Source organism: Haliotis rubra, unplaced genomic scaffold (genome assembly GCF_003918875.1).
Source record: "Haliotis rubra isolate DU_JTF1 unplaced genomic scaffold, ASM391887v1 Scf369, whole genome shotgun sequence".
In the NCBI taxonomy this organism is placed as follows: Eukaryota; Metazoa; Mollusca; class Gastropoda; order Lepetellida; family Haliotidae; genus Haliotis; species Haliotis rubra.
This window is the reverse complement of record NW_025767045.1, coordinates 350577-377790: the sequence shown is the minus strand read 5'-3', so window position 1 is coordinate 377790 and position 27214 is coordinate 350577. Positions and strand designations below refer to the sequence as shown.

Genomic DNA, 27214 nt, shown 5'->3' with positions numbered 1-27214 from the left:
CCAGGTGCCTCCCAAATCCTATCAAAGTCATGACAAGGCCCAATAGCTTGCATTCTTTAATACAAACCTCAGCTTTGAAAACCCACCTGAAAACCTCCAACAACGCAAGGATTGTTTTAAGTATTTCGTTGTGTACAATGAGACCCTCTCCTATAGACACAGACAGTGACCACGTGAATCGAAGAATGAAATCTTCCACGATTGCAAAGTAGTAGTAAGCCTGAAACCAAACCAACATCAGTATCAGAAGCATCTTCCAGAGTAAATTACGAGAACATTCTCAGTTTTCATTTAACATGTAACAGTCTAGCTTTACTTGTTTCTTGTTCCTGTTCTCCAGCCTGACACCCCTTCCACTGAATGGCACATTCCACTGCAAATGAACTAGTCTGTAGCTATGGCAGCAATCACCCTAGTTACAGAACCCTTGTCAAGCTTGCTTACTTGGTTGATGCACATATCCCAGTGTGCGTAGATCGATGATCTTGATGTCAATCACTGGACTGTCTATAGTTTGGCATGAAATGCATGTGGACCCGGTTTTTGGTAAATATATCTTCATCCAATGACCCAATCGATCTCAAACTGTGCAAGTGGATGTTTTGTCAGACAACCTAATCACATTGTAAATCACCGATTTTATGCATTTGTATTTAAGAATCTGTCTATGTAACTGTCAACAAAATAAACAGCAGAACACAGAATGCTTGCAGAGGGAGGGAGCCAATGACCTGTAACAGCGGCAGTGTTGGGTCATAAAGGTCAATGCAAGTGCAGTTCATGATAGTTACCTGTGCACTGCACAGTGATAGACCGTTTGGATAATTCACATTGACTACTTCTAGCTGTCATCATGAAAGCTTATTCAGATGATGCTAAACGTTTAATTAGAAATGTGTTTAATTTTTTTTAAAAATAGAGCAAACGTAGCAAACCGATTTATAAGGTGTCGGATTACATGAAACGTACAACTTTTGCTCTTGGCATGAAAAAGAACATCGTGCTAAAAATTGTGAAAAATAAACCAACAACCAATAAACAAAACCTTGTACAAAAAGGTAGGCATCCAAAGTTAGATTCTTTTGACATCAGGGTCATCAGAGATGTCATTCGCCGGCTATTTGCAAAATTGAATGATTTTAACCTACAGAATAATTCTCACTAATGGGTTTTGTGGTTAATGTTGAACAACTCAGAGAAACCCACCTTACCCTATTCACGACCTGTGACACCTCTTCATACCTGTCACGTGCATAGCTGACCTACATTGACGTGCATTGACCTTTATGATCCAACACTGCCGCTGTTACAGGTCATTGGTTCCCTCCCTCTGCAAGCATTCTGCGTTCTGCTGTTTATTTTGTTGACAGTTACATAGAAAGATTCTTTAATACAAATGCATAAAATCGGTGATTTACAATGTGATTAGGTTGTCTGACAAAACATCCACTTGCACAGTTTGAGATCGATTGGGTCATTGGATGAAGAGATATTTACCAAAAACCGGGTCCACATGCATTTCATGCCAAACTATAGTTCAGATTTGATTATTTCCAAACTGCCATTACATAGCTTGAAAATTGTGCAGTGCAAAAAAAACCCAGTAGTTTCAGCTGTTTGTTGGTATTCATTTACACCAACAAAGGAGCAGGTGACTTTTCCAAGTGAGTTACCAGGTAACACCGACCTCACATGCTACAATGAAGAAATGACTGTGACATCTTTGAGACAGTCACAGTCAGACCTCACATCATGGAACCCATACGGGTTAGAATTGATATTTAGTAACCCATGCTTTTCTTAAGAGGCGACTGATGGGATTGAGTAGTCAGGCTCGCTGACTTGGTGGACATGTGTAGACCGATGCTCATGCTGTTGATCACTAGTTTGTCTGGTCTAAACTTGATTATTTACAGTCCACCGCCTTATAGCTGGAATATTGCTGAGTGTGCAGCTTGAAACTAAACTCACTTCCTCACATTATGAATCCTTGTATCCCCATTGTCACATACATGAGGATCTGTGGACCCTTCATCCTACAGGGATCGTTACCACTTTAGTCAGTCATATCTACACCATATAACGGCAGACTGCAAAGAATATAATCTGGACCAGTCAAACCAGTGACTGAGAGCATGAACATTGGTCCACACCTCCATCTTATAAAGGAACTACGACTTGTGATGAGTCCTTCTCCCAAATATGTCCTCCCTATGAGAGATAAATTCCCTACTCTATGATTAACCTCGAAGACATGTTGGGCATATCTTACCTTAAAAGCATAGACAATTTCCTCCCTGAGAAATCTGTTTTCACCAGCAGTTTTGTCGAACAATCCCCAGTCCATCTTGATGTCCCAGGTGTAGGTGTAACAGGAGCTGGCCACTGCTGCCACCAGCCACAGGTAGAAGAACACGCTGTTCTGCCGATACTCCTCACCATACTCCTCTAGAAACAACAAACAACAACATCAGACAATATAGGAGCTGCCACCAGCCACAGGTAGAAGAACACGCTGTTCTGTTCTCCTCCGATACTCCCTCACCATAGGGCCACCAGCCTCAGGTAGAAGAAACGGCTGTTCTGCCGATACTCCTCACCATACTCCTCTAGAAAAACAAACAACATCAGACAATATAGGAGCTGCCACCAGCCACAGGTAGAAGAACACGCTGTTCTGCCAATACTCTTCACCATACTCCTCTAGAAACAACAAACAACAACATCAGACAATATAGGTGCCTGCCACCAGCCACAGGTAGAAGAACACGCTTGTTCTGCCGATACTCCTCACCATACTCCTCTAGAAACAACAAACAACAACATCAGACAATATAGGGCCGCCACCAGCCACAGGTAGAAGAACACGCTGTTCTGCCGATACTCCTCACCTAGAAACAACAAACAACAACATCAGACAATATAGAGCTGCCACCAGCCACAGGTAGAAGAACACGCTGTTCTGCCGATACTCCTCTAGAAACAACAAACAACAACAACAGACAATATAGGAGCCACCACCAGCCACAGGTAGAAGAACACGCTGTTCTGGCCGATATCACCTCCTCTAGAAACAACAAACAACAACAACAGACAATATAGGAGAGCCGCCACCAGCCACAGGTAGAAGAACACGCTGTTCTGCCGATACTCCTCTAGAAACAACAAACAACAACAACAGACAATATAGGAGCCGCCACCAGCCACAGGTAGAAGAACATGCTGTTCTGCCGATACTCCTCTAGAAACAACAAACAACAACATCAGACAATATAGGAGCCGCCACCAGCCACAGGTAGAAGAACACGCTGTTCTGCGATGTCCTCTAGAAACAACAAACAGCATCAGACAATATAGGAAACAACACCAGCCACAGGTAGAAGAACACGCTGTTCTGTCGATACTCCCATAGAAACCACAACAAGCCACAGCATCAGAGTATATAGGAGCCACCAGCCACAGGTTCTGGCGATACTTCTCCCATACTCCTCTAGAAACAACAAACAACATCAAATGGAGAAGTATGAGACAAATTGCAGGTCTGTTGGCGCTTCTGTAGAAACAACAACCGCAAACAACCCTCGCACCTACCTTTATGTATTTTGTACAGTGTGGAGAAGAGCATGACGAAGAAGGTTGTCGAGTACTTCCAGCGTTGACCACGTGGGGAACAGGAGCTTGGTGTCGCGGTAGCGCCCGAAGGCACTGAGCAAATCGAACCAGGCAGGAAGGCAGCCAACCACTGCTCGGATACCATAGATACTCTTGGTGCACACCTTCTCTGCAGGGACAGTAGTGGAACGGGAACAATTAGATCGCTAACAAGAATAGCAAAGCGAACAAGAAATATTTCTATATTGTAGTTATGTTTAGGCATGTGAGGTGGATGTAGGTGGATGTAGGTGGAAAGCCTGGAGTGATGGGTGCTGAAACTCACCGAAATGGGTATTGTGTTGTCAAACCTAGGAACATGGTCAGGGTGAAGCATTATTCATTCAATATATATTGTCATCATAGCAGTCAAATACATGGTAAATGGAGATGTGAGATGTTGTATACTTATACACTACAGTACTGCTATGTATATAGACCCATGATATTTTTTGTATTTCTTGGCAAGCTCTGGTATGGATATGCAAAACATCAACTCTGCCTTAAATTCTTATTAAGGCTTCATTTATTTATTATTATCTTGGGATGTATGTTTAGCATACCAATCCAATCACTGAGAGAGTGAGTGTGTTCATGATTGCAGTTTCTCAAGTGGCCTTGTCCTCAGAAGCATTGTCCTGTGCAGAGTTACATTTCATAGTTGTGACAGGATCTGATTGACATTGTGACCAACGATCATGTCATGAGGGGGTACCACGACACACAATCAGTCAAGCTATCAATCCTGACCACCTGATCCATGAAGTTGTCTGTTACTGGCGCAAGCAGAAGTTACACACAGTGACCAATGGTTTTACCCAGAATTCCAGCAATAACACAGTGAGTGAGAAATGGTCACACATTGTACCCATGTGGGGAATCGAACCGGGTCAATGAAAAACGCTTTAACCACTAGGCTACCCCACCGCCCCAATTCCCACACAGGAGCAAGGTCTCCTCTATCAACTGACCGGTATCACTGCCAAGCCACTCGACCTCGAAGGCGAAGTAGCAGATGAGGTATTCGAAGTCCAGCAGCACAGTGGCCAGGCTGTTGAGCTGGTCAGCCAGCCAAAAGTCAGCGAAGCCCACGTGGTGGAATGGAGCAGTGAAGATACGGAACTGAAACACGAACAGTACACATAACAATCTGTGGTGTTACAGGCATCCGTAGTCACAGGTCAATCCAATTCCTTTATCAAATATGTGGATTGGACTGCCATGATTTATTCTAGACCAGCACAGAGGCAGATATTCAGCTGTACATCTGCAGCAAATGTTAGTAAAAGTTTTAAAATGGTATTGAAAACAAGTCTCAGTTAACGTTAATATTCAGAACAAATGTGATAGCGCAGTCCTGGTGACGTATACTTTATACTTCGTTAACAGGGCCAATAAGAGTGAGTGAGTTAAAATTTTACATTGCATTGGCAATATTACAGCCATATAGCGATGGGCCAGAAAGAAGGAAGTGGTTTCATTCTACACTTCTGCATTGAATGTAAAAGTGCAATACCTCTGAAATTTTTTTTAAAAAGAAACAAAAAAGCTCTAAAACAAGAGCTAAATATTTCCCAGTTTGCCTTCCAAAAACATTAAGCTTTGAATCCTAAAGAAATCCCTGGCTATTTCCAGTGAGTAACCCCATCTCAGTCACCAAAATATTCCCGAATACGAGACATCAGTCATCAAGGGTTACAATCATTACACACATATTTGCGTGTAAATCATTACACACATATTACAACACCTAGTTGCCGGTACAGCAACGTGCAGTGAACTTGGACAAAATACTGTGACTATGTGTCCCAGTCCACCCAGCTGTGAATGGGTACCTCGTTAGGATGAGAAAGCCACAATAACTCGGTGCGCCTAGAGGCTGCAAGAGTTGTATACTCCCCAGGGAGTTGAGATTGATATGGATATGTGCGCTATATAAGTATCATATAATAATATACTTTTTACCATACCATGTTCATAAAGGACAATACTCCAGCAAGCAGGGGAACAACTCATAAATATGTTGTTTCTAGAAAACAATTTACCATCCCAAAACACATTAGCCTGATAGGTTCAAATGATATCTCCTTTGGTAATTACCTCAAGTTTTGCACATGTAAACAATAGTTTTCTGGCTGATTCCTCTCCTTTTAGGTTAGTTAATTCACCTCACTATGGGTAAGAAGTTTCTAAAGAATGTAATATGAGTATATTTCAGATTACACTTTCTTAGTAAAGTACAGATTCTAATACTTTTGTTAGGTTGAGTCCCATCCGGGATCTGAACCCCCACACAAATCGCCAGAGCACAAAGTCAGCCATCTAACCCACTTGGCTTCCACAATAGCATTTTGTACTCATAGGCCTAACGAAGATGAAATGGAGATGAAATGTGTGTTACTTGTGAAGTAGGACAAATGCCAATGAAAAACAATACTTCTGAAAACAATCTCTCCCTGAAGAGAGGCACGTACCAGCACCCTGAGGAGCCACATACGGGCTCGGTAGTAGAATATCTTGAAGGGGTTGATGAGGAACAGCATCAACATCCCCGCCATGGACAGCGGGAACACCATCGACGGGATGGAGACGGTGGGGCTGAACAGGTAGCACAGCACACTCAACGCCCACACCACAGCCAGGAACGATGCCAGCTGTAGAACAGAGATCCAGTCAATGAAGGAGTTTCAAAATATAGCACCACGCAGACAACAAGAACTTCAGATAATCTATCCCAAGTGAAAGAATAGTGTAATCTATGCACACAGGAGCTTTCCCTTTTCTGAAAGCACACCTCTGGTGGGGTAGCCTAGTGGTTAAAGCGTGTCCGCGCCGAAGACCGGGGTTCGATTCCCCACATGGGCACAATGTGTTAAGCCCATTTCTGGTGTCCCCCGCCATGATATTGCTGGAATATTGCTAAAAGCGGCGTAAAACTAAACTCAGTCAGTCAGTCAGCCAAGCACACCTCTATCAAAGGCACAGTGTAACTCATGTGAAGACTGGGATTTTCCTCTGATTAAGCTTAGCTCTAGTTCAGGTGAAGTAACCATATTAAGGCAGGGCTTGATTTAAAAGATGTTAACCTACTTGCACCAGGTGCAACCTAAGATAAAAACCTAGTTGCACCAGCCAAATTCCAGTTGCAACGTAGTGTGTTAAAACATCAGAGGTTTCGGTGCACATAAACATATTTCTGTCATGTAGTACCATTGAAACCATAGCAACACAGAGACACAGCTGATCCCTGTTTACAATCTTGAGCTATCATAGCCGCGACGTGTCTATGAATAGCAATGTTTCGTTGCCATAGCTATTCAAAGTTTATAACAAAATGGAGCTGACATATTTATGCTTATATTGTTAGATTTATTGTTGATTTATTTCTCAAAAAATGACATGCACCTGGTGCAAGTTAGACTAATAACTATGTTGCACTTTGCAAAATTGGGTTGCACCAGTGCAAGTAACAAAGCACTAAATCGAGCCCTGTAAGGTCAATTTAACACAGCTTTGTACAGTATTTCAGTTATATCTGCTCTTGAATCCAGCAAGGTCTAAACTTCTTCTACACATTAAGCAGCATACAACATAATTATGAGAACTTTTTTCACAATGAAAATATATCTGTTACTGTGGTAACTACCTCTAGCAACTGAGCATGTGTCAGATGATGGCGTGGGTCGATCTCGAAGATGAGCACATGGTTGACCCCTGATGACCTCCAGCCGTACGTGTTGACCCCCAGGAGAAAGAGGATGAAGATGAGGAGAAACATCCCGCGGTACATGCGGAGAGCTGGCTCCCAGTCCGCGTGATGGTTCGTGAACACAGCTGCAGCAGAGGTACACCCAGTCAGCAAGGAGAACCACAGCATATTTCACGTCAGAATTTGTAATGAAGTAAACTTATGTTTTCATTTAACTGTTGCAGGAACAGAGGCAGCCTTTGCTAACAACCATGTAGCAGACCGTGTAGCATCTTACCTGCGATGATGAGGACGATGACGAGGATTGAAAACATGCCAAGAAACAATCCCACTTTGAAGTTGGTCCATGGATTTTGCTGCAAACACAAACAGTGTCGTGTTTTGTTCATGATCACTAGCTTCACTGAAATGTTCTCAAATTGAAATATTCCCGGTTAAGAAATAGCAGCACACTTATTCAGTGATGTTGTTATGGTATAATTTGTTTCTTCTGATGTTTGTTGTTGAATGCCGCGATATTCCAGCTTAATGGTGGTGGTCTGTAAATGGTCTAGTTGGGACCAGACCATCCAATCTTCAACATCGTGAGCATCGATCTAGACAATTGGGATACGATGACAGGAGCTAACCATCCAATCTCGTTAGTCGCTACTTACATGGCCAATTCTAACCTTCATGAGGATATTGTTTGAGGAAGGGCTTCATGATGCTTGCAATGATTTACATTAGAAATGTTGAGATAGCTTGGTTGAAAGCCATTTTGAGAATTATTCCAGTTCAATTATATCCTGGCGTTACAGCTCAATGTGACGCAGGTCTCGGATGCAAAACCACCAACCATGGGTATGGCGTGCACAAATCTAGAGACAAAATCAGGTTCAAACCACCATGAGTGAGTGAGTGCATATTGCTTCATGCCACATTAGCAATTTTTAATCTTTCACAGCAATAAATGTCTTCTGTTTTACTGTGACATGGAACATAACCCTGATTATTGGCGTCTGGTGTGTTCAAGGGACACAACTCTGCACTGTAAATTGTAGCGCCTTAGTTCATAGGTCAACCTGTGCTCCAATACATGTTTCTAAATGGGAGGTTGATTCTGACATCATGTTGTAAAGGTTTGTCCAATGCTGAATGATAGTTCCCTAGTGATTGACTCTTTATTTCATATCGACAAGAAACATCAATGTTACAGAAGATTCTGATTGTTACCTGGTCCCCAAGGGGTGGTACTCTCAATCTCTTCATGGCCTTCTGTCTGTTTCCCCCTTCCAGCTCACTCGTCACACTTTGCTGAAAGAAAAACACAGCAGAGCTACAGATAACTTTTTGGTCATTGAGTTATGTACTTCGCTTGTGTTCATCTCAGTTGGGTATCCTAATTTTCCTTTGAGTAACCAAATAAATTATACCCTCCTCACTCAAACTCAGTTGGGTATTTTGCCATTTTCCATCAATTGTAAAAATAGAATAAAGTTTAAATGATCGTTTACGTGTGTGTTATCTATATTTGATCTGTAATATGAGAAAGATATGAAAGACTGCAAGTTGCCAAGTTCATATTCTGAAATAGAACCTCACAATCTACCTCAGTTATTCTATCTATCCTCAGTAACTTCCACCTGTAGCGGATGGGTCTGCTTACTTCAAATTCTAGAAGGTTTGCTGAATGTTACAGTACACAAGATAAGATTTGACAGTTTTGTGTGTATGCATGTAAGCATAACCTGATAATACAGGTAAACTTGTAGAACTAATTGCATGTTTGGCAGCAAATATAGTTACAAGCAGTGAATACAATCAAAAATGAAAAAAACCCAGAACATTTATCTTGAATTATCCATAAGAAAGCAATAGATTCCAAATACCACATAGCAACTGTTAAATTACTCATAACATTACTGTCCTGACAACAAGCTGGAAGATGGAGACTTGACTCTGACAGTGCCCTGACTCTCTCAGTGTGATGGCTCCCTACCTCTGTGTCCTTGATGAGATGGTCCACCTCCTTGTTGGTGTAGAATGGTGCTGACTCCACATGGGTTTGTCTCCACTCCACACCACGGCTCGTCTGCATCAGCTGAACACACACACAGGCAGTGTGACACATAGTTGGAGTAAGTAACCCTTAACTATCTAGTGTATAATACCTTCACTTCTGTTAGGTAAATACCCTGGACATTTTTGCCAGATTTGTATCAAGAGTGATTTTCCCAATTATTTGTACCTTTATTTCAGCTGAAGATGTGAGGACACATTATACTGACTCGAGCCGACCAGTCATTGGCAAGGGTACAACAGATATGTGTTTCTGACCTTCCGGCTTCTCGGGCAGAACCCTAAATGAGTACCCAAGCCAAAATCTGCAGAACCCTAAAGACACATACCCGAGGATGGGTCCATTCTGAACTGCCCTATCTCTAAATTGGAACTGTTTTACTGAGATTCATTTGTGTTAGATAAAAAATGACCATATGAACATGTTGCGATGCACAGTATCATAAACCAGTTTGGGATTCAGGAATAAGGACTAGTCTGCCATTTAGGGTAGTTGGTACATTTCTGTGTTTTGACTACTTCATCCTTTTCATGTCTCTTTAGTTCTTCTGCAAAGGTAATATAATTACTGGTACTATTTCCCTGCAACTATTCATACCTTGTCATGTTTCTTGAGGATCTTCCTGAAGCCAGTGAAGTTGAGAGTCTGGTAGTTCTGCAGGAGAATGAGACTCAGGTAGAACTCACTGAACGCCAGCTTCAAGTCGTGAAGTTTCCTCATGTGCGTCATACCTGCGCTCTCCTTATCCTTAAAGCGAGCATAAATACTTGGCCTCCGTCTGCGTAGACTGCTGCTTCCAGATGTTTTCAACTCATGCTCCATGTATGCTTGTAGCTCTGACTTCAGGTTGGCATACTTCCTGTTGGCCTCAGAGAGCTTCTCTGTCAAGAAAAATTTTCAGTGTGTGTGAGTAAGTGTGTCAGTGTGTGAGTATGTCAGATTTAGCTGGGTTACTGCTATTTTAAAAAGTATTCCCATTATATAATCTTTTGTCAGCTTAATGTGTGAGTGAGTGAGTGAGCGAGTGAGAGAATGTAGTTTTACGCCACTTTTAGCAATATTCCAGCAATATCATGCCAGGGGACACCAGGAATAAGCCTCACACATTGTACCCATGTGGGGAATCAAACCATGGTCTTCGGCATGACAAGCAAACACTATAACCACTAGGCTACCCCACCTCCCCTAATGTAAGAGGAAAGCTAGGACTGTTCACTACTTTGTGTATCCAGTGAGCACAGCTATGGTGCTGACAAACTAGATGCATTATTGAGGCAAACTGGACCTGTGAAGATCCAATTACAACTGATCATCAGTAACCATGCTTGTTGTAAGTGGCAACTAACGGGATCGGGTGGTCAGTCTCGCTGACTTGGTTGCCACATGTCATCATATCCTGATTGCGCAGATTGATGCTCATGATGTTGATCACTGGATTGTCTGGTCCAGACTCGATTATTTACAGAACTCCGCCATATAGCTAGAATATTGCTGAATGTGGCATAAAACTCGAGGCAAGGATATAATCCTGAATACCTCCTCATTTATCAATACTAAATTGAGAACAAATACAATATTGTTGTGTCTGCCAAGGGCATGGAACAGTTTGGATTCATAAAAGATACATTGATGAGAAAACGCTACAAGCTGAAACAACAATGCGAGGAGTTTAGAGAGAAGTCAAATTACCCAAGAAGAAGGTGTTGATCTTGGCAAGTTCCTTGTCACAAAACTGGAAGAACTTCTCATCAAACCGGGCAAAGTACCTCTGGATAGTACTCTGATCCACAACTACAACACATCCACATCAAGTGTTGTGACCATCATCAGATCTTCACAGCATGGTAATATACAACCAGAGAGAAGTTAACAACATGTGAACATTAAATAAAGACCCGAGACAGCCAGATTTGGAAGTTGTTTTGTTTGTGTTTGTGACATACAACTCTAAACAAGTTAAGAACAATAGATAATGTGTCATTAAGCATAGTAATATGGTAAAAAAGATAAGAAAAACAATTCTTCAAGTTCATCTCAGTTGTATACATGAACACAAAAAATATTCAAAATCTGGCGACCTTTGGTCTTTAACTGCAGAGAGAATATGGCATTTGTTACCTAACCTAATGTCTAGCAGTGGCATTGGCAAAATGAGAGAAAATCCTTTCTTGTAAAGCTAACATAATGTATACAGTACTGTATTTTCCTGGGATAGATCAAGTTTCTGTATATGTTGCAAAAACAATTAGGGCAGAATGTTGTGCATTTGGTTTTGGCCAGGGTCCATTTCTGTAATCAGCGACAACATGTCATTTAAACTATAGCAACTACTGACCTTCCAGTGACGGAGCTTGTTCCTGAGCTTCATACAGCATCTCCTTCATGGCCTGAAACACAATAGTGAGTGAGTGAGTGTTGGTGGATGGATGGATGGGTGAGTAAGAGGGTAGGTGGGTGGGTGGATGGATGGTTGAGTAAGATGGTAGGTGGGTGGAGTGGATTGATGGATGGTTGGAGTAAGAGGGTAGGTGGGTGGGTGGATGGATGGATGGTTGAGTAAGAGGGTGGGTGGGTGGGTGGATGGATGGTTGGGTAAGTAAGATGGTAGGTGGGTGGGTGGATGGATGGATGGATGGTTGAGTAAGGGGTAGGTAGGTGGGTGGAAGGATGGATGGTTGAGTAAGAGGGTAGGTGGGTGGGTGGATGGATGGTTGCTTGAGTAAGGGGTGGGTGGGTGGGTGGATGGTTGAGTAATAGTAAGGGGGTGGGTGGATGGATGGATGGATGGTTGAGTAAGAGGGGTAGGTAGGTGGGGGTGGATGGATGGTTCAGCTGAAGAAGAGGATAGGGGTGGGTGGGTGGGTGGATGGATGGGTTTGCAGATAAAGAGGATAGGTGGGTGGATGAGTGGTAGGGTGGGTTTGATCGAGATAAGTGGGTGGGTGGGTGGATGGATAGTTGAGTAAGGGGGTAGGTGGGTGGGTGGATGGATGGTTGAGTAAGAGGGTAGGTAGGTGGGTGGATGGATGGTTGAGTAAGAGGATAGGTGGGTGGATGAGTGGATGGGTGGGTTTGCAGATAAGAGGATAGGTGGGTGGATGGATGGGTGGTAGGGTGGGTTTGCAGATAAGTGGTTGGTGGGTGGGTGGGTGGGTGGATGGATGGTTGAGTAAGGGGTAGGTGGGTGGGTGGATGGATGGTTGAGTAAGGGGTAGGTAGGTGGATGGATGGATGGATGGATGGGTGGGATGGGTGGATTGTTGAGTAAGGGGGTAGGTAGGTAGGTGGGTGGATGGATGGGTGGTTGAGTAAGAGGATAGGTGGGTGGATGAGTGGGAGGGTGGGTTTGCAGATAAGTCTACGCAGACAGTAATTCTCATGTCATAATAATGTTCTGAATCCTTAATATTAAAACTCAAGAAACATAATAAGCATATATTGAGCAGCAATAAAAACAAATAAACTACAGAGATGTAATCATAGCTTATCGTTTTGACATAAATAGCTCCTTTGAATCACAAATGGTCATTCCAAAATGGCGAATGCTCAGGTTAACTTTAGATACATTGCTAATACTAAAGGTGGTCAGAATTTAGCGTTAGATGGTTTTAAATTCAGAGTTAAGTCTAGACATAATATTATCACATACTGGGAATGTTGCAAAAAAGCCTGCACAGCCAGAGTTACCATTCGCGATGCTATGAGTATGACCTTTCTATGAAACTATCAAACTGTATATAAATATTTATACCGGTACTATGTATTGGATTTTGTTGGACTGTAAGTTGTTTTACTGTATGTTTAGTGCTATGAGTATCACCTTACTATCAAACTGTATATAAATATTTATACTATTAAATGTCCTACCTAGTGTTACCTTGTTTCTTGCTACAGACTATACCTTATTCCCCTTTGTTAACTAATTGGTCACAGCCAGGTGGACCCAGACTCTAAACAACAGATGTGGGGAATGTGAGGTGTCGCCGGGGGCACAAAGGAAGACAAGGTGAGGTGAGGTGATATTGGGTTTAACGTCGTGCTTGAGAATATTTTGCTCATATGACGTGCATGCATGTATGTGTATATGCGGCTGCTTGTACTAGCCCAGACTTAAGCTGGTTTTATAGTGCTAGCCCACTGAGATACCATGCCGCAGTGAAGCATGAATACCCCACTCAGACACATTATACTGACTCCGAGCCGACCAGTCCTTGTTGTACCCATTAATGCCGACCGCCAGGCAGGGACCAACAAGTACCATATTTTAACGTCTTTTGGTATGACGCGGTCGGGGATCGAACCCGCGACCTTCCGCTCTCCGGGCGGACCCTCTAACCACTACACCACAGAGGCGGTCAGGAAGACAAGGACTGGATTGAGGTGAAATTTGTTAATTGGAGATATTTTTCCTGCTCTGTAAATCAGGTTCTACAAAATAATTTGATGTCTTTGATTGGCATTCTAAAAGTTGAGGAGATGAAGAATGAGGACTATTATTATGGACATACAACTTCTTTAAAGAATAAAAAATTTGTATATCCATAAAAATAATCCTCATTCTTCAAAATAATATGCCTAATCAGTTATTGCTTTTTAATCTAATAACAGCATTTTTTATATTAAAACATATCATAACAACAAATAATGACTGCATTAAATAGAGAGATATTTCTACTTAAATAACAAAATAACAGCATCTTTTCTTATAGCCATGTTATCTTTGTGAGTCAAATTTCCATCTTTCGCCAGTATTTGTCCAATCTTGTTCAAGCACATGTTAGTCTCCAGTGTTTATATTTATCTTACAGATGAACAAACCCACATCCAGGTATCAGTTTCGGAGATAACACAGGGTTAACCGCTTCCCTTGTATCAACAGACAGGGTCGATAAGAGATTGTCAACCCCAGATTTGTTTAGGATTTTAAACAAAGTCCTCTTGTTGGGCAAAGTGGGAAAATGATCATTTTGTTCCAAATTGTTTGTTTTTGTTCTAAATTGTTGTTTATATACAGCATTTGTTTTTAAATTCAGTGTATTATAATGCATCTGATGCTGTAATGAGTAGGAATGTCACGATACCTAAGTTTTCATGAATCGATACGTGTCACGATTAGATACGCATCACGATACCTATTTTCGTGGCATTATTGGGTAAATTTAGTTACATTATGAACATTAATATTTCATATTTTAGAATTGTCCATGAAAAGATTTTTTATTCTCAGAGATTAATAAGTTCTAATTTCCCATCTTTGTGCATGAAAAATAATCATAACATCTCTTAAACATCAATTGCAAAATGTAAATGATACATATACATATTTAAACTGATACTTTCAAAACTAAATATCGACACAGTTTTGATTATAATTGTATCGTCTTAGCAAAAGTATCGATGCATCGGTGTATCAATGTATCGTGGCATCCCTAGTAATGAGAAACCAGGTATTAAAGCCTCTTCTTTGGTTCTGTTGTCAGTGAAGTCTCCTCTCCCGAGCCACAACATCGTTGCCATGGTTATCATAATCATCATGATAACTATATCATATACACTGAAATACATCGGGGAAAGGTCACTTTACTGATTTGGAATATTTGGGATAACACTTTCTCAGTAAAGTACAAATTCTAGTACTTTTAGTTGTTGAGTCTAATCTGGGGACCGCCTCCGTGGTGTAGTTGTTAGAGCGTCCGACCGGAGAGCGGAAGGTCGCGGGTTCGATCCCCAACCGCGTCATACCAAAAGACGTCAAAATATGGTACTTGTTGGTCCCTGCCTGGTGCACTATAAAACTAGCACTATAAAACCAGCTTCAGTCTGGGCTAGTACAAGCAGCCGCACATACACATACACGCGCATGCACGTCGTCATATGACCGAAATATTCTCAAGTACGACGTTAAACCCAATTTCACCTCACCTCTTATCTGGGATTCGAACCCACATTCTCCGAGTGAAACACGTGTGTACTGGTGAATAGGTGTCTCCCTCTGAGAGCGTGGTTTACAAATCCCAGAAAAAGTACTAGAGTGTGTACTTTACTGATAAAGCATAATCCGTAACATAACATGCTACATTTGACAACTTTCAAAACAGCATTGTGTGTTCATTGTGCATTAAAACTGACTTTTTCTATATTCTTGGGGGTAGATCACATCTCCTTAACAGACCTAGAGAAAACCCTGAACAACACAGCTTCTGATACAAAGGTAACAACACCAGCAGACACAAGCAACAGACAGAAAGTCTGCAGATACGTATACTTAAATAAATATATACCTTTTATCAAACTGACAGTATTTCCTGTAAATCTGACCAGTAAGTGTAATCTAGGATCAAAGCAAATACAATATCAGTTTTCCGTTTTATTGCTGAGCAGCAATAAGTCTTGACCCACATCACGTTTCAACATGTTCATGTCTTAACAGGAGGTGAGGTGAAATTGGGTTTAACATCATGCTTGAGAATATACGACGTGCATGTGTGTGTATGTGTATGTGCGGCTGCTTGTACTAGCCCAGACTTAAGCTGGTTTTATAGTGCTAGCCCAATGAGATACCATGCCGCAGTGAAGCAAGAATACCCCACTCAGACACATTATACTGACTCCGAGCCGACCAGTCCTTGTTGTACCCATTAATGCCGAGCGCCAGGCAGGGACCAACAAGTACCATATTTTAACCTCTTTTGGTAAGACACGGCCAGGGATCGATCTCCGGGCGGACGCTCTAACCACTACACCACGGAGGCGGTCTCTTAACAGGGGGACTGCCTGAGTGAATCACTGAGACGAAAAATAAAGTTTCAATCATTTTCTTTTGTGGTACTTTTCAGAGATGAAGTATCCTTCGTGTCAAAGAAGCATTGATGACACTTTAAACATGTACTGTGTGAAGGTCCGAAAGATGTACGGTTTAAAAGAATATTGATTAAAGCAAGCCTGTACATGGCAAACTTAAACTAAAAGGAAGGTGTATGATGTAGTGTTTGATTTAGACTACGCTTTGTGCCTGAAAATATATATTTTGATCAGAAAATAACTCAATTTAATTTGAAAAGGAGCACCAGCAAGATGAGAGATCTTGAACCTGAGCAAAATCTGGTCTTGCTTACTTTAAGACTCTTGCAGTACATTAGGGCTGGGAGGAAGGGGATATAATATGGTTCTGGGATTGTTTTCGAATATGTTTTTTTCAGCAATATTCCAGCAGTATCACAGCAGGGGACACCAGAAATGGGCTTCACACATTGTACCCATGTGGGGAATCGAACCTGTGTCTTCGATGTGATGAGTGAACGCTTTAACCACTAGGCTACCCCACTGCCCCTCGCTGTTTGTTTTTGAAGTAACGATCGTCCTTCTATATATAATAATCAGTTATCATCTTCTGTCATCTCAGTCCACTGTTTTCTACCATATACCATGTCACACAACTTTATTCAAGCAGATCTGTTAACAGAACAGAAATAGTGCAGTAAATTATTCAGCCTGAAGGTGATCTTCCAATGCTGGTTCTCATTCATCATGTTCATGGTTTTGCCAGCATTTTTAGCATCTATTAACATCTATCTAATCACTTACATTAGCATAGCGACATTATTCATAATTAGGACACTATATGATAATTAGCGATATTATTCACATAACAATATGATAATTAGCGATATTATTCATATCACAATATGATAATTATTGACATTACTCTCATCACAATACGATAGTTAGTGATTTTACCATATGGTCGTTCTCTTGTCCCTGGCATTGTAGATTGACACTGTTAAATGGTTCAGTGATGTCTTCAAAGAGGGTCCTGAGGGGGTGGTCGCATGGAGTGACAGAGTTGGTTTTAAGGCAACTTAAAATTGGATTCCAGTTACATCACAACATGTCAGCTTCATGTATGAGGTGGAAGAAAGTGGTACAGGTTTTAGAAATGTACTACTTGTAACTTTGGTAGGATGCATGAAAATTAGGGTTAGAATTGGTCTTCAGCAACCCATGCTTGTCGTACGAGGCGACTAGCGAGATCAGGCTTGCTGGCTTGCTGAGTTGGTTGACACATGTCATCGGTTCCCAATAGGGTATGATGCTCATGCCGTTGATCACCGGATTGTCTGGTCCAGACTCAATTATTTATGAAGCAGGAAAATTCGTCAGTAGCGCAGAAGCGGCAGTATTCAAACAGGGTCTAGATCTAGCGGGCATGACAGCGACAACACCCGTTGGCCCATACATCCTAACCTGTCCGCTTCCGTCCCGGTCGTAATACCCAGTCCTTCCACTTCCACTGTCCATGTATCCCACATAAAACGTGGCATGTCAGGTCTTTTCCAAATTGGGAATAGTAGGGTGGTTATCAACACTTACTTTAATGAATAAAGTTAGCAGCAACTAAACTTAGCAAGTACACTGCTTGAATTGGGGCATACAGTAGGGGAGATCAATTGTCATACAGTAGGGGAGATCAATTGTCATACAGTAGGGGGAATCAATTGTCATACAGTAGGGGAGATCGATTGTCATACAGTAGGAGAGATCAATTGTCATACAGTAGGGGAGATCAATTGTCATACAGCAGGGGGAATCAATTGTCATACAGTAGGGGAGATCAATTGTCATACAGTAGGGGAGATCGATTGTCATACAGGAGGGGAGATCAATAATTCGGTTGAGAAAAATCAAATAATTGTACTTGCTCAGAGCATAAACTGCATATTTTGTAATCTATTTATGTTACTTGTTACAAATACAAGCACTGCTTCCTGAAATAAAACATTTATGTTGTTGAAAATGTCTTATTTTGTTCATTACACAACCTGTCCCTCAACTGGACGATTCCAAGCAACTGCCAGGAAAAAGGCCCCTTCACAAATTTTGTTCTTGCGCGCCAAAGACTCCTGTTTTAAAACGCTTATCAGTCATGCTAGAATGAAAATAAAGTTACTCAGTTTTCAATTTTGCGGTGCTTTATCGTTGATGTAAGACAGGTAAATGTTTAAAATAAAATCCTCACGCTAACGCATTCAGTTTTAAATTACGTTTAGCAGTTTTAAATCAAAACGAAACGAAATATGTAAAACAGAGTAGCTTTATCTTCTATTCTATCACAAAAGTTTACGTACGATATTATGGATAACAGAATTGTCATAGCAATCATAATTAATCATTTTTCATATCGACAATATTTCCAATTATCGATCTTTTTAGCCAGCCCTAAACATGCATGCTGGTATCACATGTTATGTATGCCTAAAGAGATACAGATTTTGAGTTTCCCCAGAATACATTACTACAGCTTTTTAGCAGAAAAGAACCTGTAAGTTGAACAATGCACAGCAACATAAACTGAAAGTAATAGTTCCCTTGTTCATTACAGATAGTCTTGAGGAAACTATCATGTGACAGCATGTCGTGTTACCATGTGTGTTTCTGTGTATCACTACAGCTCCAAGCTATGTACGCCTGACAGGTCTAGAGATTCACTTGTGACCAGCGGAAAACACTCAACACTCTGCTAGAACAGATGCCCACTCTCTCACAGTCATACACTAACTCTAAGTGTCTGTAAACAGATAATTTTGATCGAAACAAAGAACTTTATAATTGTAAACAGGAGCCCCAGTGAGATGATAAGACATTAAGAGCCTGAACCTGAGGAAAATATTGACTTGCTTCATTTATGCTTTTGCATTACAGAAGGGTCGGACAGACGAGAAAATAGTATACCGGTAATTCAAGAAGAGTGGGACGGTGGGATAGCCTAATGGTTAAAGCATCCACTCGTCACTCTGAAGACCTATTTTCAATTTTCCACATGTGGGAAGCCCATTTCTGTTGTCCCCAGTGATATTGCTGGAATATTGCTAAAAGGGAGTGAGACAGATCATCACAGGCATATCTTTACCAAGCAATCAAGATAAAACTGGGTTTGAAACACTGCCTCAGAAATGCATGCTGGTCTGTTGGTCTGAGACTATTAAGTATTGCTGACAACCATGATGACTGTTGTGTGAGTGAGTTTAGTTTTACGCCGCTTTTAGCAATATTCCAGCTATATCAGGGCGGGGGACACCAGAAATGGGCTTCACACAATTTACCCATGTGGAGAATCGAACCTGGGCCTGAGGGGTGACGAGCCAACACTTTAACCACTAGGCTACCCCACCGCCCTTGACTGTTTATGATAAGAGTCTTTGATTGACAATAAAGGTGACATTTAATGAGTATTTACCGGGTTTAAGATTTATCTGGAGCTAGTGAGAAGTCTTACTCAGACTCAAGTATGTAGAAACTGTCAGTAAACAATTTGCAATAAGAATTAAACACTTCCCATTTAGTTATAATAGAGAAAACTATGTTTATAATTAACATGCTTACAATGAACTGGGAGATTTTATGAGCTGCTTTTTTTGTTCCAGCAACTTGCTGTCTATTTTAGTTCAAATGCGTAAAATGAACTATTGTTATAGCGAACTAAATAAGTGTTCCCTTTGAGTAGACTGTAACCATAGTTAACTGTTACCCAGGTGAGAATTAGTTGTCAGTAACCTATGCTTGTCATAAGAGGAGACTAACGGGATCGGGTGGTCAGGCTCACTGACTTGGTTGATACATGTCATCATATCCCAATTGCGTAGATCGATGCTCATGATGTTGATCACTGGATTGTCTGGTCCAGACTCAATTATTTACAGACTGCCACTATATAGCAGGAATATTGCTGAGTTCAGATTTAAACAACAAACAAACAAAACATAGTTTACTTGGGTATAGTCAACAAAGTGACAATTAATGTCATGCCATGGTGGAGGTCACTGTTATTCCACTGATAACACAACCAACAAAGAGACAGTAATGCTTCATTTCACATTACTGTATTACTGCTAGCTGAACACAATGTTAAAAATACCCATGACATTACAAACAAAATATTGTTAAAATCCTACTTTTTAACCCAAAAAGAATGCCCAAATTTTTCTGGCAATGATACTAGTCTAGAATCCGAGATAAACATGATATACATGTGCATGTGTTTCCTACTTTGATTTACAGCACAGTTAGGCAAGGTATTGCCTCAAAACCTGATCACGCTTATCTGGCTTAAGTAAAGACCAACTATTTGTTGAGTATAAATTTCAGCAAGTGCTACCCTTGAGAAGGCTTCTTTCTTTGATCTGTGGAACAGTTTGGCTTGATACATTCTCAAAACCTTATCTGCCTTATATCAAACCATGGCACCTTGTCCTTTGACCATACATTAAAGTCATTATTAACTGAACTGTCTGTTTAACCAGGGTTTTACACAGACTTCTAAAAATGGGAGTCATGGTGACTCACAATATTTATTACTGGGAGTCACTTTCAATATTTAGGAGTCATGAAAATTTTAATATTTCTTTGTGTTAATCATTCTCAGTATGTAACTGTGCATGTCACACCACCAAATGAAACTACAGCATTGTTCAATTCAAACAGCCAGGATTACTGTCTCCTCTGAGTTCTCTGGAACAATCTGACAGCTCTGTAAAAAGTCAAACTATCATCAAACAATATCAATTTTTGCTTATCAAATCGATTTTATTGAACTCAATTGTGAGGGCCACCCATAAAACTTGTGTCAAGCTTGACTCGTATGATAATATTTTGAGAGTCTTTTACAAAATCGTTGCATCAAATACGCAGGAATCATGCGTCATGTAAAACCCTGTTTAACACCACTTGGCAATGTGCCCCTTGACCAGCTTCATGATGGAACTGTATGTATGTTGCCGACTATAGCACATGTAGTTTACAGCCAAAGAAACTTCTGGTAATTAACAGTTCAATATTTAATTACTAATAGTTTATCATTACACAATGCCATTTTAGAAAGTGGTCAAACATAACATATGTTATGTTTGGGATTACACTTTCTTAGTAAAGTACAAATTCTAGCACTTTTGGGGTTGAGTCCCATCCGGGGGATTCAAACCCACACCCTCAGAGTCAGGCACCTAATAGCCAGCACACAATAGGGCTGTGTGTTGGCAAATAATTTGCATCGCAATATATTGCGATTCAGGTACTCGTATTGTGATATATTATGAACTTAAGTGTTTGACAGTAAGTGACACTAAATGTACATGTCGATCGTATTTTCTACAATATAAGTCCCTAAACATACATGCTATGGTTCTGATAACAGCAATCTCAACATTAGGCTGCAGAGTCAGGGATTCTATTTTCATGTTTATATAATTAATATCATTACAGTATGCCGTTTTGTAATTTAATAACGAAGGAAAACATTTGTTGTGAATGAAAGTGTGTAGATTTTAATTTAAACCATAAAGATAATCACAAAAACTTCATATACATGTATGTTCTTTATCCAATATACCGGTTCTCAGAAAAATATTGCAATACGTATCGTTTGAAAAGCGTTTACCGGTAATACCATGCAGTCCCAGCACACAAAGTCAGCCACCTAACCCGCTCAGCCACCGCGCTTCCACAAAAATGGAAGTCGGACAACTGGTAGTCTAGACTGCGGCTGTTAGGTGGCTGACTTTGTGTGCTGGCAATTAGGTGCCTGACTCTGAGGGTGTGGGTTCGAATCCCGGATGGGATTCCACCCAAAAAGTGCTATATCTTGTGCTTTACTAAGAAAGTGTAATCCCAAACATAACATATGTTAATAGTTTATCTATTTACAAATGGTAAAATATGTGTTAATGCAGTACATTTTGTGATATTCACTGCACTGCAAGTACTAATGTGAGTTGGTGGATTTTCACCTGAAGTAATAAATACATAGGAAAGATATTACTCTCATTTTGATCAGGGTGTGCTTACAGGGATAGAAATACATTTTTTTAAAGTGTGCCTTGGGCACCAGGCAAAGATTTTAAGTGTGCCTTTCAGAAATCGTCCTCATGGTTTGGTAGACTGTCAGTTTTACCTGAAGTCATGCCCACATCTTTTTCAGAATAAATGACTGTAGCAATGATGATGATAATTTGAAGAATTTTGTGACAGGCTCACTTGTTCAATATATCAATCATACACAATTACCTCCTCAATACTCGAACTATCAGTACTCCCATCACTCTAAATGGAAAAACAACCACATTTTTTTATATCATCCATCATAATTCCAGTGATTTCCTGGGCGATAAAGTCAATAAATGTTTTTGCCTCTTTGTCATTGCGTAAGTGTTTTGTTTTGGGGATTAAATGACTAGAGGTGAGTTATGTCTCTAAAACTTTAGGTGTGCCTTAAGGGCACCAAGAACCTTTTATATCCATGCCATGGCATGCTAATATATGGGGTATTTCGAACCCTGGCTTATATAATCATACGTACAGTTTTATTGTTGGGTATATAAAGACCATTCATAGTGTTTACAGCCACCAGGTAATACTGTAACAACACAGTACACAGTTACACAGGAGGGAAAGTAATACTGCTCCGGGGGCTGTAGACAATGTAGAGTAGGACCTACAGTAAATATACAGGGCCACAGTGAGACAGCCAGGCCTATATACAATGGAGGGGGGGAAATGGTGGCTAGACAATGACTTCGACACTGTGTTTTACTGAGTGAATAATACTATTTACCCACTACTCCAACATAAAACATTAGTGTTGTTGTGAAGTATTGTGATTGCGGGAAATACTATGTGATTCAAGTCAGTAAACCGTCATTTATACATTTTGTATAAAGGTAAAATCCAAACTTGTTACAAAGTAACATGTAAATGTGTAAAATACTCAAGCGGTGGGGTAGCCTAATGGTTAAAGTGTTCAATCATCACACCGAACACCTGGGTTTGATTCCCCTCATGGGTACAATGTGTGAAGCCAATTTCTGGTGTCCCTCACCGTGATATTGCTGGAACATTGCTCAAAGCTTAAAACTAAATTCACTCTAACTGTCATTCCTAAACTAACTTCTGAAGCTATAACATGTTCTCTGTTGTATGTGTCCATTGCCAGCTTGGAAGTACACTTTATTTCTGTGTGTAACACTGTTATATTATAGTAATGATAATAGTACAAGCAGGGATACTCTACAACAGGGATAGGTCACTCGCTTGCTTTCTTTACCATTTGTACTAATTAACGTGTGCCTCGTCATGCTCCAACGCACACAGTGACTTGGTTCGGGTCCCAGCGCAACTTCGGCTGCGTTTAACAGTACTTCAGCCAGTGTATTGTATAGGTCGGAATTTTACAATGAATGAATGAATTAATTAAGAGCAAGAATTTTATGTGAATGAATGAAAGAAATTAAGAAAAAGAACAAAAGAAAAAGAACATATGTGAATGAATGAAAGAATAAATGATACACCACGGCCATCCCTCCCCAAACATGTTAAAGAATAAAACTATCGGTAGAACACATGTTAACATCAGCTGTCCTTTTATAAAAATCTACTTTGAGACATTTTTTTACATTAGTTACTAATTCAGATATCTTATTGCATGTGTGGAATGACATGGGCATTGACAGAATGTTAACTGACACTGTCACAGACCCCTCAAGAACAGAAAGTTTAGAACTATCACAAAGCATTGTAAACACCTTTCCAGTTTTGTCAAATACTAAGATCAACAAGAAAGAAAGAAGTTTTAGAACTATAACACTCAAGCATCACAAGCACCAATGGCGTATCAGAACAGATCGGCGATATGTCATATTTTTCACACACCTCAAATACACACTAACAAAAAAAATAAATAAAACTATCACTATTACTTGCAAGAAACTTTCACCTGATGGTATATTCCCCTCATAAAAATTAAAGGTGTATGTGAAAGATGTTTTAGAACAATAACTAGAAACACTCAAACAACGCCCTGTAGTATTTCAATGGCAGATCGGTGATATGTCATATTTTTCACACACCTCAAATACACACTAAAATTTTTTTTTAAATTATAAAACTATTACTATTACTTGCAAACACCTTTCACCTGATGGTATATTCCCCTCATAAAAATTGAAGGTGTATGTAAAAGATGTTTTTGAACACTAACTAGAAACACTCAAACAACGCCCTGTAGTATTTCAATGGCAGATTGGAGATATGTCATATTTCTTACACACCTCAAATACACACTAACAATTTTTTTTAAATTATAAAACTATCACTATTACTTGCAAACACCTTTCACCTGATGGTATATTCCCTCATAAAAATTGAAGGTGTATGTGAAAGATGTTTTGAACACTAACTAGAAACACTCAAACAACGCCCTGTAGTATTTCAATGGCAGATCGGTGATATGTCATATTTTTCACACACCTCAAATACACCCTAACAAATTTTTTTAGTTATAAAAATATCACTATTACTTGCAAACACCTTTTAACAAAAGGTATATTTCCCTTCTAAAAATTAAACGAATATGTGAAAGAAGTTTTTAGCGATATAAGTTAGTCTTTCTTCGCTGTGTACTGAGAATTGAAGCCAGTGAGCTACAACATGCCCACTTGAAACTTTACTACAAAGCTACTGTACTTATACTGACACTAATAACAAGTATTTGACTTAAAATGAAGTGACAGAATAGGTAACTTATCTTCTACATGTAGGTTTTCAGTTGTCACAACACTCAGCGTATGTAATCAGCTGTTGAAAATAAACCGGGCTCAATCTTAAAAACTACGCTGCCGCCATATTGGCTGCACTGGTCACGTGACGAGCCGAGGCATAGCTTAGGAGCTTTCCGAGGAGTGACCACTCCCCCTTATAGAGTCTCCCTGGTACAAGTCACAGAAAAAAGCAATTCATCTGTCTCTTTATCACTATTATCAGAGGTTAACATGTCCGTTTGTCACTTCAATGGCTAGGGTAAGATTCCAATATGGGAATAATCTGAAGCCCATTTCTGATTTCCACAGACATGATACTACCGAAGGATTGTTAAAAGCAGCATAATACAATACTGACTCACTCACTCACTCTGTCAACAGGTGGGTCAGCTCACTCAGCTGTTGGGTCTATTATACAAGGAAGCCAGTGACCCTCACTTGACTGACAGAGTATGTCATTCATTTACTGTTACTGATACAGCCAACTGGTGCACAAGGGATATACAGGCAATAAAGAACAACTAACTCAGGGTACATAGGATGATATGACATATATTGGTGACAAATCGGCCCGATGCTGATATTTAGTGACCTCAGATGAACCAAAGCATATGTTACTGTTGGCTTTGTCATCCTAGCCTTGTGACATCTTATATGACTGAGGCTACAAGCAGTTTGACTGCTACAAAGCACTGATAAGGAAATCCAGGATCCTGCCATGAATAAGGGACACAACTCTGCACAATGACTATGTTTGGAGTTTCTGCTGGTCAGATGCATCGGGATATGGGTCAGTGGATGAAATTGACTTTTCAACATCACACTCAACATTAGTTCAATCAACTCCCAGAATAACTGTGTTAATCTAATATTCAGTTGTAGGTCTGTTGATTCATAATGAGCATGCATATCACAATATCCACATAACCTGATATAACATGACAAAGATTGAGCTACATTTGCTAACTGCAAACAATCCTGTAGGTTACCGAACATTGCTGAAGACTGATTCTAATCTCGAAGTTCACCTGTAATCACAGGTCATTTGTTAGATACACACAGGAACAACTTAAAATAAAGGGAATAGAAGGAGTTGTGTGCAAAACTTGCCATCAATACTTATCTAAAAGTATTCATGTATATCACAACTCTTAACATTGCAATACATTAATACTAACATGTATTGTTACAGTCCCATTCAATTGCCATCTAAAACTTTAAAACATCACATTATTTAATTTGAATAATCTCCAAACTTACTTCATACTGAATATACTGCTTCCGCCATTCTGGGGTGATGTGAGCCCCCAAATGCTCTGCAAACTTCATCCTGTCTTTTTGTTTAATCCAGCGTCAAAGTAGTTGAAGTATGTCCGTTATCCTATATCCATGTTCTACCTGCAATTAAATGTTTTTGCTCATCAAAGTCCGAGTATTTGCAAGAACACACATCACTGGGACTGAATCTGAACTTTATTATCAGTTTGACATTTAACAAGAGAAGTCTGTTTAAGACTGATAATAAATACAGCTGCCTGTTGTACAGCAGAGAGAAGTAGTGTAACACGCGTGATGAGCTATTTACAGCTCATTGTGTTTGGCTTGGATAAATATGTCGAGTGTAGCGCAATAGCGAAGATTAGTACACAAGGTAGCCTTGTCAATGGTCGTCTCAGTATCAAGATAGTTCACCTTATCAGTTCACGGTTTGATGCATTTTCACTTCAATGCCACACATACTCCCGGGTGTGATTCACGCATGTTATGTTGATAAACCGTCTGCTAATAATTTACAAGCTGGAAAATATCGTAACGTTTCCACAATAACACGCATTAGGGGAGATCCATGCTGAACTTTGACTCAAAAGAACACAAACACCTCTGCCGAAGAGCGGAAGTTGTGAAATACGTCACTGATATTTGCGGTGTATGACGTCAAAAATCATATGATACTACCATACTACCTACTATTTACTTCAAATTTACGTAATAAAGGAGTCTGTTGAATGTTAGTTGCGTGACTAAAACGATTTCCAGGTACAGTTTAGAATTCGTTTCTGTCATATCACGAACTGAAAAGAGTTTCTAACAGCCTACATATGAATCTGTTATTGCGCGTGTTTTGTCAAAATTTCGTTCATAGTTTACAGGTATAGAGACTATACATGTACTTTTCCTTTTTAGAACAATTGAAACGTTAATTGTAGA

The 27214-nt window shown here is 40.2% G+C and overlaps 1 protein-coding gene across 1 annotated transcript in view; it reads right to left on the bottom strand.

Moving 5' to 3' along the window:
- LOC124285752 (xenotropic and polytropic retrovirus receptor 1-like) overlaps nucleotides 1-26906 on the bottom strand; it is a 29948-nt gene extending 3042 nt beyond the window's left edge. The window contains 15 exon segments of the mRNA XM_046722024.1: nucleotides 87-220; nucleotides 2273-2448; nucleotides 3592-3662; nucleotides 3664-3781; nucleotides 4623-4773; nucleotides 6126-6305; nucleotides 7298-7485; nucleotides 7638-7716; nucleotides 8576-8656; nucleotides 9342-9443; nucleotides 10020-10303; nucleotides 11112-11213; nucleotides 11758-11809; nucleotides 26267-26404; nucleotides 26699-26906. Coding sequence (XP_046577980.1) covers nucleotides 87-220; nucleotides 2273-2448; nucleotides 3592-3662; nucleotides 3664-3781; nucleotides 4623-4773; nucleotides 6126-6305; nucleotides 7298-7485; nucleotides 7638-7716; nucleotides 8576-8656; nucleotides 9342-9443; nucleotides 10020-10303; nucleotides 11112-11213; nucleotides 11758-11809; nucleotides 26267-26335 — 1787 coding nt within the window. The 5' untranslated portion in view covers nucleotides 26336-26404; nucleotides 26699-26906.
- Nucleotides 26907-27214: the final 308 nt, after the last annotated feature.